General features: G+C 40.2%; 1 protein-coding gene across 1 annotated transcript in view; it reads left to right on the top strand.

Annotated features, from left to right (window-relative positions):
• INTS4 (integrator complex subunit 4) overlaps positions 1 to 12,156 on the top strand; it is a 337,269-nt gene that overhangs the window by 238,833 nt on the left and 86,280 nt on the right. Inside the window, exons 17-18 of the mRNA XM_069203922.1 lie at positions 5,792 to 5,872; positions 9,795 to 9,925. Of these exons, the coding sequence (XP_069060023.1) occupies positions 5,792 to 5,872; positions 9,795 to 9,925 (212 nt within the window). The remainder of the gene's footprint in view (positions 1 to 5,791; positions 5,873 to 9,794; positions 9,926 to 12,156) is intronic.

Here is a 12,156-nt window from a genome sequence, read left to right as displayed (position 1 = left end):
TGGGGTTAGAGAGGAAGTTAGATGTGAATCAGCATGCAAGAGAATTTGATGGTAAGTTGAGGGTAAGTCCATAACACTAAAAACCTTAGCCTCTCCCAATGTAGTGGGAGCCTCTGAAATGTTGGGAAGAGGTTATTGGTCTACCCGTATATACCCATTCAAGTTTCGTAGGGCAACACACATCGTATTTTTCTCCCACCATCCTGGGGTGCCAAAACCACTGGAGCAAGCCACTCTTCAAGGATGTTGGCATCCAAAAGCTTCTTGAGCTCTTCCAGTAGTGGACCCAACATTAAATTAGGGCCCAGCCCTAGCTTGTGAACAGATGGAATTGCAATTACCTCTAAGAGTGATCATATGTTCAAAATCCTTAAACCAAGAGTGTCACTAAAAACCTGTTAGTATTCACAAACAATATCAGCATTGCCACCAATATGTGTTAACAACGTTACTTTCTCCATAGAAGTCTGTTTCAGTTTTATTCTCACATCTCCTTGTTGCTCCCAACCCAAAAGATTGCGCCTCTTTTAGCTATGTAAACCTTTCCCATTGTCCCACTGTCTCAGAACTGGCTCATCACAGTGTATCCCATCACATCTATTTGTGTTTCCTCAGTAACTATCAGAGTTGTTATCAGATGGTAGTAGAAAAATATTTTCTTCACCAAATAGTGTTTTCCAATTTTGTGTGCACCCGCATTGTGTATGGTGAGCCTGAATTAGCAAGTACATTTATTTTTTATCTCCCTATTATGATTTCACACTCCGGTATGACAGTAGGATCACCGTCCACCGTGCCTTCAGCCTTAGCACTCCGTGCTACTTTTTTCTCACTGTCCAGTACAGAGACACCTTGCCTTTTAAGACCTCTACAATCTCTGGCATAGTGTCCTTTCTTGCCACACCTCCTGTTAAGTCGTCAACCTCGCAAAACAACTTGGACCATTGGATAAATGACCTTCACTGCCTCATGTTAAACACTTTATCTTAGTGTCTTTGTTATCCTTCCTTTCCTTACTTCTTGATATTCCCACTTCAGCGCCATCCACACCCTTACATTCATTTCACTGACTTCTCCAGTTTTTCCAGATCCACCATATCACTCATGACTTGCGTATCACTAATATTTCTATCCCTCATCTCACTCTCCCATAAAGTAGTGTTCTCCATTCCTTCAGTAATTGCAATAGCTTCCTTTTAATCTGGATTTGTTGGCAAAAACTGTTCTTGCACCTTTAAGTTATTAGTTCATCTTACCAGTTGATCTCTGATCAATAAAACGGAAAGTGTTTCAAACTCACACTTGCATGCCAATATTTTCAAAGAACCAGCATAGCTCCCAATTCTCTCTGTTTTACCTTGGACTCTAGTGAAAAAATTTGTCTCTCTAAAACCACATTACTTTGAGACCAAAAATGCTTCTCCAACATCATTATAGACATCTCAAATAAGTCAGATTTCAACTTCTGCTCTGCCCACAGATATTTTATCTAGGCTTTCGTAAACATTCCTACCCTCCTCACCCAATATATGAAACATAACAGCTTGTTTACGAACAGCACAACACTTTTCCCTATCAAATAGTTTTTTCCATTGTTGCCAGCTTAACAAAGGGCCTGCTTTTTCAGAAAGAAATTGTGGAGGTTGGGTCATACAAGCTGCAGCATTGGTAATGTCAGTAGTGATGCACAAGGTCGGAAAAAAATTAAATGAAAGCAGAATTATTTCAAAGAATTGTGGCATGTACCACTAAGTTATGGAAAGATATAGTGGAGAGTAACAATCTATATAATTTAGCTTTATTTTGGCTGAAAGCCATAAAAGCAATAAGCATAGACAGAAATAAATGCATATTTACAATACATAAAAATATGGTTAAAACCAGAGTTCATAAAGTCACTAAATGGGTTGGTAGGGCCTCACAAGTAGTCTCTCTGGTGGGTTTGTCACTGGCTGATGTCATCCATAGACACTATTATAGTCACAGTTTCTGGCCAGGAATCACAGCGAAAGAATTACAGTCCACCGAATACAGACTCCAGTAAAAGGTAAGTTGAACTTATTCTTTAAAATCAGGAGTACAGGAACCACTAGCCTCTTTACAGCTCCCCTCATCAGCAACTTCCAATCCCAGAATCTTCCTTTGATGACCTAGCTAAAGTTCTGCGTGTTGTGATTTACAAAGGTTCTCATTCCTGGCTCCGATTACATGAAAACAAATCACAATAATATGTCCGGTAGCAGGAGACTAATGGTCCCAATATGGTAGTAATCACAAACAAGCACTGTCAAAGTAAATTAGGTTTAACTTATTTTATGGGTGGGATTTCAATAGATACTGAAACCAGCCATACTCATGGAAGGATTATATCAGAGTTGACCCTTTCAAAGAATGCCAGATAGCCCCATGTCAGTAGTGGCAACTTCAGCCACTGTTAGCATTTTGTTTTTTAGCAACTATATTTATAAGTTTGGGCACAGGTTATATAGTAAGGTGTTATTTTATTTTTATTTTATTTTTTTTGCCGCCATCATGCGATTTGTAGATTGTCTTTTAACACTTGCAAGTATTTCCTCAAACTCCCAGCAGGCAAAGCCATGTTTACTGGAAGGCCAGTGCTGGCTGAGGTTTTCACAAATGGTGTTGTGCTGATTAGGTGTCGTATCCACATTAATTCCTCAAATAATTTTATGTGGCTGCATTTATAGTATGTACCATTTTATCTACTGTGTGTAATGAACCTTTGCATAGGTAGGGAATGCAGTAGCTGCTGCGGGAAAACATCAATAGAACTAGCAGGAGGAATATTGTTTTAAATATTGCTAACCTGTAGGAGTTATCCTATGGAAGATGCAGCTTCCCAAAACCAGCAGTTAATTAAGGTTCTGTAGGTTGAACTTAAAAGTTCCTTTGCAACAATCCACAGGAACACATACAAATGAGTGGTAAAGAGATGAGGAAAGACCGGATACAATAGATATAGACATACACGATCCGGTGGTTGTTTTCAGCTGCCACTTCACTAGTGCAATGCATGCAGCTCGCTGGAGCACCCAGAACCTAGATATCTAGTGCAGTAGAAGCTCAGTATAAACAGTGCCGCCTTCATTAATCATGCAACAAACATATATAGCACCAAGATCTGAGTATGCCACCTGAGTCCAGCCTACTCTTTAGAACTTATACCCTGCTCTGAAGGACCCCGAGAAGGTGGAAGTCTTCATGCTTACACATTTAGCTATGGGGACGCTGCATTTTACCAGGATGGTGCCCAGATCTCCTCAATGCCAGAGACCTGCAGTCGCACAGACTATGAGAAGTTGATAGCCCCTTGTGAGATTTGACTACAGCAGAGAGCCGTATGGATGCTCATCATGTTGGTCTCTGAGTAAGAAGAGGGAAGAATTCAATCAAAGTTGGAACACTGTCAGGTGGCACATGATGACCAGGAAGAGGCCACGTTTCTAGATCCCTTTCTGAAAGTACCAATGGGTGAGAACTTCATGAAGCAGTGAGCGATTGGCTCATCCTTTAGCAAAATGGTGAGAAGGTTCTCTAAACCTGCCAGTACAGTGCAAAGATAGTGAGCCTATAGAAGAAGGAAACATTGAGTGTAAAGATGTGGTTAGCAAGGTTGGGCCAACTGCTCATTCTGTTTTGTGACAGTGCTATTATCATATCTCTTTACAGGATGGGGACCTCACCGCTATCTTTCTCAAAGCTTATCTCTGGCCAAGCTGTGGGTCTCATCCTTAAGCATTCAAAACTGGGACAGTTTCCATGATTCAGTCCTGGACGTTTGGAGCAGCAGAGCTGTTCCTGAGGCTAGAGAGTACAGGATCCTATGAACAGAGAATTGAAAGAGGAAGGGAAGCTATGCACTTGCCAAAATAAGTGCTGTTTATCATCCAGGGATTCCCTCTAATGGTCCTGCATGCTCTTAGTACAGTCATTGTAGAATCCCTATTTGTAGAATATTCATATCTTGCTTACAGTATGTTGTACTGTATTGTGCCCATTATATACCTCTTGAAACTCCTGACAAGGTGTCAAAGGTCCCTGCTGTGCATATGGTCTCTATCTCCCTTTCCAAATGCATAATTTTGCCTATGTGAGAACTGTTGAGTGACTTTCAAAGACCTGTTTCAAACATGGTGTCTTTGCTGCGTCTAAAGATGAGGTGTTGATAAGAGTCAAATAATTTATAAATACACGATGTGATTAGCAATGGTATGATATACTCAGCCTTGCTAAGTTCCACAGTTAAGAGGGACATGAGAAAATGGCGCCAAAAGTTTTCATAGGGAAATTATCTTAGTTTATTTAAAAAAAAATGAGAACAGTGATTCGTGAATGCCAGCAGAAACAAATGAAGAGAAAGGACTTTAATGCCAAAATCAGTGTCTTATATAGATAAATGCATCCTAAGATAATAGGTTTACACTTTCTTCAGATTGCAGGTTTGGAGTTTCTGAAGAACCACATAAACATAATCACAGATGCAACAATTCATAGGCTAGTCGGTACTGTGACAGAACCTAATGCTCATATTTTATGCATTTGTAAGTATAATGTAATAGAGAGGTTTTGACCATTATTCTTGTAAATAGTATTTTCAGACTCCCCCCGGTGCTATTTATCTATTTTTTAAACTCTGCTTTGCTGCAGGTCCTGTTAAGGGGGGTGAATTAGATTGAGGGAGCTGAGAAATAGTTAAAAGAAATGTTAAACCATATATGAAAGAGAATATATCTTGATAGCGGGTTGCAATATTACAAACATTTAGCAGGTTTTTATTAAATTTGCGCTAGGTGGTTTTATTACTGTACCTTCCGTTTACCTAACTGTGCTTTTAGATTCTGCATCTTCCTAAGAGCGGTAAAATTGCCTCAGATTTATTTTGTGTTTGAAGCGTTCCTGTTCGGTTTGGTTTGGTGAGCAGGGCACTTAATTGGATGGACAATTTATTAATCATGGACATCGATAGGTGCCAGAAATAGAACGTTGAAATCTCTCCAAAGGGCAGAACTCATGCGTAATCTTCTGGGACAAACTTGTCTTTGGGGAAATAAATTGAATTACAAAGCAAATGTAGATCACCCAAATTATGGGAATAATCTATAGCTTCACCATTTTAAAGCACTTACAGAATGAAGCCAGGCTCATTCTTTTAAGAGAAATGCAAACGGGCATATTTTCTATTAGTGAGATATTCAACGTCAAAGCAACAGACATATTTGAATACTCCAAACAGACACCATATGAAATGCTTGAAATTGTTCTTTTTATCTCCCATTCTCAAAGTTAGAGTAGAGTGGCAGAGGAATGCCTCATTTTCCTGTTGATTTTACAGAAGTTACGGTGATAAATGTGAATCTATAGCACATTTAAGTTTCACTTAAAATCCTGATGAAGCCAATAGTCTTCAGAAAAACCTCTATAAACACACCTTACATCTGAGTAGCAGGAAAGGATTTATAGGTTAACCACATGTATAGTTAGAATACTGCCTAAATTAGTGAATGCCTCACTGGTTCTTCATTTTGTATCATGCAATGCAATCCTGAGCTTTGCTTTGAATGTTTCATAATGATTAGTTTAGTTTTAATGTATATGGTTGTTTTTTTTCAGATATGCAAAAGTGTTATCATTTTTGTAAGTTATCGTAAACTTGATTGACATCCCAGAAAATAGTTCCTAAGTGCTTGGCTGTATATTGTGTTTCTCTTCACAGTGTGAAACGCAAGACTGTTTGCTCTTCTCTCTTGATCAGTTTTCCTTTGCTCTGCAGGCATTACAAGAAAACCTATGGAACATGGCTGCTCCTCTTTATTTAAAGCAGAATGCACTTGCTTCTTCAGCGGCACAGCAGGTACATCGCAAAGTGGCCTCGCTATTTCATATATTTGTAATTCTTAATTTCTTGTATTGATTCGGTAGTTGGGGGATTTAATATTTTTATGAGCGCATGTCTTATTTTTATATCACTAACATTAAATAGTAGCCTGTCCCAAACAAAAATGAATGATTTGGCCTTTGGATGATGGAAGTGTAGTGTGCTGCTTGGACACTGTGCTGAAGTTGCTTTTGATCTGCGCTTTGGTATTCAGGATAGTGTCTTGAAGACTTAAGTTATGTCACAGCACAGTTTTTACTATGCATTCAGATGCCTTAAATACCTGTGACCATGTGCTTTTTCTTCAGTATTCTATCCTGTGCATTTTTTAATCTTTATTGTCATCAACAACAACATACAAGAGAATTATGCCAGGTCCTGATGACAACTCCTCAAAGCCTAGATACACAAAATACACCTGCTCATTAAAAGGTTTGCCTGTCCTACCCTGTCCCAAGTTTCAGACCTCACACCAAGTGTGGGGAAAATATGGCAACTGAACCATAAATGGTGTTATAACTTCCTTCAATGTGGTGTACTCTCATGGTCAACCACAGCTACTGTCCTTTAATCCTAAGTCATGGAAGACCATGGTTTCTGAACGGACTTGATTGGTGTCAGTTTGCTGGGTGGAATACAGTGTACTTTTTATTGTTGACGGGTGACTTTAATAATGTCTTTTGACTGGCTGTCTCAGCTCTGGTAAAAACAAAGACCATTTTGCCACTTAGAAGCTTTAGTTTGCTAGGAATCTATAGGGATGCCAAAATGCCAAATCTCAAAAACTCCTTGTAAATTTAGTTTCTTCCTGGCTTTAACTTCTGTTCAGAACTCAAGAAGAAGCTGGCTGTTTTGCAAATTGTGTTCTAACTCTGCATCTTTCTTCAAGACAAGCTCACCATTTTTAGGATCCCCATTAATCTTGCCTCCAGCAGTGCAGATGGACCAGAGGCCATGCAGGGAGCCTCCCGACAATTTTCAGTAAATTGAGTGCTGAATGATCATGAAGAAATGGCCTCCTAGCAAACAAAACCTGCAACAGGTTATGTCCTCTTCAGCTGGAAATGGCTAACCCAGGACTGAGTTATTCACCAGCCTACTTAACTATTCTACCGCCTCGAGCCTTATTTACATTAGTAGAATGACACCAGGATAAGTAATGTAGCAAAGACTCTATTTGAACTGCACACCCTCTATTCTTTGCAACCTAGGTGCAAAAAATAGATGAGTGCTGTCTGCTAATACAACCTCAATTCTTCACTCTGTACTGTTTCTTCACTAGGACATTTAGGGTGCCAATTAGAACTTGGCGGACGGGCTATTCCATCACAATGGTGACGGGTCCCGTCTGCCGAAATCTAAAGCCCATTGGATGTCCTGTCTGCTGAAATCTAAATCCCATTGGAAACAATGGGATTTAAATTTCAGCGGACGGGACATCTGTCACCATTGTGACGAAATAAGCCATCTTCCAGGTTCCAAATCAGGCCCCCTCTGTATTGCCATCTTCTAAGAGCTCCACCACTGTCTTAACCACCTCTTTACTCTATCAGTTTTTTGGCTGGAAGGAATCCTGTTTATCCCATCTGGGTTCCTGCTTGTCCTCCTGAGCTCTCAGCAAGTGACACATGGTTGTCTTCTTGTAGCCAAGTCCAGATCAGAAACTACAATAGATGCTTCAGCCATTCAGGGCACAGTTCCTTCGCGTCTCCTCTGTCATGGGGGCCACACCAGCTCTTGTGCAGTTAAACCCACATTTGCTGGCCTTTCTGGTATCTGTCTGAATCACAGTTGTTGTGACACAGAACATCAGCATACAGAGTCCAGCGGCTCTCTGCTCTATCTTGCAATTCTGAAGCCTCAGATGCTTCCTTAGTACTGTACTCAGTATCTCAGAGGTGCTGTCATCTGCGACTGGAATGATCTTCTGCTATCTTGGAGGCAGCAGTTACCAGACTACCAATCTTTAGGATATTATATTTCACCCCACATGTAGCTACCCCTTCATCATTGTCTTTATGTTAAGCCGGAGAGATCCTCAATTACCCCCAGCTGAAAGGAAAACAGGATTGGTAAGTGAATTGGTCTGGCACAGCCGCAGTACATTTTATGAGGATAATTCTTTATGAAAGTCTACCTAAAACAGTCTATGATGGTCCATTCATAGACAATGCATTCATGTGGACATTATTAATGAATATTTAATTTATATTAACTTTGAAACTAATTCTTTACATGAACAGGTACATTTTTAAATACTATAAAGTGAATTTTGTAATGTAGATTTTCCTATTTGTTACTCACAGTGACAATGATTTTGCGGCCTGCACTCATTCATGTGGGAAGGGACAAAATGAAGAAACCAATAGAGGGAGTGACTGATGCCAAGAGAAAAACAATAAAAGAGCCACTCTTTTGAAACATCCATTTGTGTTTTTGTGCACAAAACTGGTAATTTTAAAAATTGTGTCTGTAAATAAACAGATTCCAGCCTCTTTCACGTATGCTCTATCAAGCATTAAAATTGATTGTTGCAGCTGCCCTATTTTGAGTTCCAAAATTTTAAAATCTAGGAGCTATGAAGCAAAAAGTGGACTTAGAAAACTGGACACAATTTACCAGACGTGATCCACAGAACTTGAGACAGTGTGCTAGACCTACCCGCATAGCTGAGAAAATATCACAGAGATGGCTCCCACAACTGCATTTGATACTTCAGTGAGGACACTTTCAATGGGTCATGCCCTAAGCTCAGTCAAGAAAGTGAATTTGTGTTACAGCTTACATGCAATGTGCGAGTAAGCAGTCTACTTCAACTGTAGACATTTGCTGCAGAATGCTTCATGGATTTCTACAGGTGGCAGGTTCTGTGCCTGTTGCCGGCTAAGAGAGGTGGCAGGAACACGTTCCATTTGAGCCCCTTTCTAGGCATAGGTCTTGGCCCATAACTGATGCTTTGTGCTTTAGGCCCAATACGGAGTGCACTGCTGGTGACTGTCCCACTTGAGCTACTCCGCTAATACAAACAGGGGTGACTCGTAGTAGCAGGCAGCATCCTGCTAATGGTGATACTCCTCTAGCGATGCATTAAACTCCTCCACCATTTTGCTAAACCTACAGTTTTTAAATGTTGACGAGTTAGTGAAGTATGAATTAAGGATTTGATAGTTCTTCAGACTGATTGTTAAAACTGAAGGGCTAGAAACTAGTGGGAGCACATGATGGGCAGAGATGAAGGAAATTTGGGGAATTGGGGACTAGGGAAAAGATTAAAGGAGCAGCCTAATTATAAATAATTTTGAAGAAGCAGATGATTGAGTCCAAGATGTGATGAGGAAAGCGCTAAAAGCCATGCACTGAAGCACTGGTAGAGAAGCTGTAGTAGTCTAGGTAAAGTAAAAAAAACTTGGTCAACATTGGCATTAGGACAGAAGAAGGCCACCTTATACAAAGTCCTAAGAAACAGAAGTGCACAAGCACCAAAAGTTGTGGGAGCTACAAGAAAGAGCCTAACATTGGAGAATAGAAACCCAAGCAAGGAGCCTTGGGAGAAAGTATAATGTTAAACACTGATCTTTTGTGAACACAGGAGGGTTAAGCATGGAGCCTTGGAAAACAGGGAAAGTCCATGCCCAGAGCTATAAGGGAAAGAGTAGGTGGTCAAGCACAGAGCCTTAGCGAGCAGAAGATGGCTGCTAAGAAAATCCGGGGGAACATAATAGGGCAAAACGGAGCTTTTAGGAGCAGGGGAGGGGGTCAATTATGGAGTTTGGGGGACCAGAAGTGGTTACAAACATACGCTACCCTTGACGTAAAATGGGTTTTAAAGTCTCTCTTGTCCAGTGTCCCAAATGTCAGCTTCAATTTTCTTTGAGCAAAAGTTGTTTTATGTTTTTAGATTCTGAATGAAACATATAAAATGGAATTCATGTACAGTGGATTGGAAACTAGGCAAGTGGCGATCATTCACCACATGAGATTGCAAGCAAAAGCTTTACAACTAATAGTGACTGCACGCAGTACACGTGGGTAAGTGTTAAAGCACATTTTGCGCTAATGTTATCTCAACAAGTTGATCAGTGTGTTTCAGGTGACCATCAGCACTTTGCATGGTACATTGTCGTAACTCATCTCTTGTTGGTAGCTCACTAGACCTTACATGTTCCCTGGTTCGATGTCCTGTGCTTTCTGTTCATCCATGATCTAAAAAGCTGCAAATGCCTTGCTCTAAAATGCACGCCTCTCTCTATTTTTATTGTAGGAGCTTAATTATTAGTATGGTACGTTTCCCCTCACTTTTAATGCATTGGTAGTCTTCCTCTGACCTTTTGCTTGATTCTTACTCACACTGCCATGCTCCCATGTGGTTTCTTTCTTTTTATGATTTATGAGTGTTGGTTACTTCTCTATCTCCTCTATATCGCGCCTTTGTTTTGTCAGTGCATGTCTTGTGTCCCCAAATGTAGGTTGCCTCTGTCTTGCACCTTATCACTCCTTTCTGTTTATAGGATTCTTTCTACCCTGAATTACTCCCCTTATTTAAATGTATTGATGCTGGTGTCCGTTTCCATACAATCTTAGTAGATTTTACTAGATGTTGTGACACAAGTGAGCAGAAAAACAAATTTGTATGTGTTGTGCTGTACCAACAAGGGCAAGAAGGGTTAGAAATATGTGCAGGATTTAGTGTAAATAATATTTCCCTGAATTCCTCAGAATGTTTACTGTCCAGAAATGTTTCATGATGCTAAATCCCCTAGAGAGTAGGACTCCATCTGGGGACAAACTAGATACATGCCACTTGTGGAATTTGACTAAGGGACTGGCTCCCCAAAACGCATAACCTTGGTTCTATTTTTGTTAAACGCAGGGACTTTAGTGAACTCACAAACTGCTTCTTATGGAGTGAGGTTGGAATGATTTGTGAAAACAGATTTCCTTCTTTCTTGGCACTGGATAGCTAAATATGTCCTAAATGCTGTCAGGGGTATTACAAGTATCTGGGAACTGCTAGCTCACGTGTTCCCATTACATTTTCAGTTGTCTGAGTTTGCCTAGTTGCTCAATCATATTTTCTTATTGCCCCTCCCCCAACAAACACACCCACACAAAACCAAAAGGAGTGCACGAATTATCTGTTAGGAGTGAAGCATCTATTTAGAAACTGCATTTAATTTGATCAAGGTATTTATGGCCCTCAAAGAATCAATGCAACAAAGTATTTCTTTTGTAACAGTCTAAAAATGAGTGTTGCTTATCCTTTTTAGGTTTTCCTATAGGAGCATATTTGGGTAAACCCTTTTAGGTATTGCTTATTTGAAATTACTTTCACATTTTGGATCAGCATATAATAGAACATTCTGCAGTTTTACATTTTACAGTGGTGATGTGCGCAGTAGTTCTTGTCTAGGAAGGCAGTCTACAGCAATGGCAAGCGCTCCAGCCACAGGTCAGTCCACAGTCTTTCGAGTTGTGCTCTTCATTGGGGATATCCTGGTGGATCCTTCACATGCACTCTGTGGATGCAGCATCCTATGCTTGATGTGGCCAACTTCAGAATTACGTGGTGTTATACTTTGCCCTGTGCTTTCTTTCTCTTCCCGCCTAACCCCATTCTACTCTAATGGGAATTCCTTCATGTAAGACGACCATTGTATTGTCCTGTTGATGAGTCACTCAGCATAAAGAGTCACAGCATCTCTCACTGCCCAGAGACCTAATACCCTACACAACACTCCTGTGAGTCAGTGCCCCAAATGTGTATGTACCCTAACAGTCGTAAGCTAATGGAGATTGGTGGAAGGTTGATTGGTTGCCAAACCTAGTAAATTTACTGAAATGAAGGTTTCTACAGTGTTATTTTTTTTGTGCAGTACCTTTCATGGTGTGTGTTGGCTTATTTGGGGTCTGGTATTTGTGAATTATCTCACATATAGAGAGAGTTAACAAGGAGTTGTTGTGAACCTACTAAAAGGATTTCTTGTGTAGCAAGCATTTTCAAGGTTTTTTGTTCGCCTGTTGTTCTGTAGTGTAATTTGCAACTGTTCTGCAGTTCTGTTCTCTGACACTGTCTTGAGTTTCCTTTTGGTAGGTTTTTCTTCCGATTAAATTTGGGAAATACGAGTAAGTGGCAAGAGGTCATACCATTTTCCTTCTTGACACGTAATAGCTAACTGTTTACAATGACTTGGTCTGTCAAGCAATAGCTTGAACTGAATCCGCCTAGCACCAACTGTCTGTTCTGATAGAGATGTCTAACT

The sequence above is a fragment of the Pleurodeles waltl genome, chromosome 8, assembly GCF_031143425.1.
Source record: "Pleurodeles waltl isolate 20211129_DDA chromosome 8, aPleWal1.hap1.20221129, whole genome shotgun sequence".
In the NCBI taxonomy this organism is placed as follows: Eukaryota; Metazoa; Chordata; class Amphibia; order Caudata; family Salamandridae; genus Pleurodeles; species Pleurodeles waltl.
Note: the sequence above shows the minus strand (reverse complement) of the source record. Positions and strands in the feature narration are given on the sequence as shown.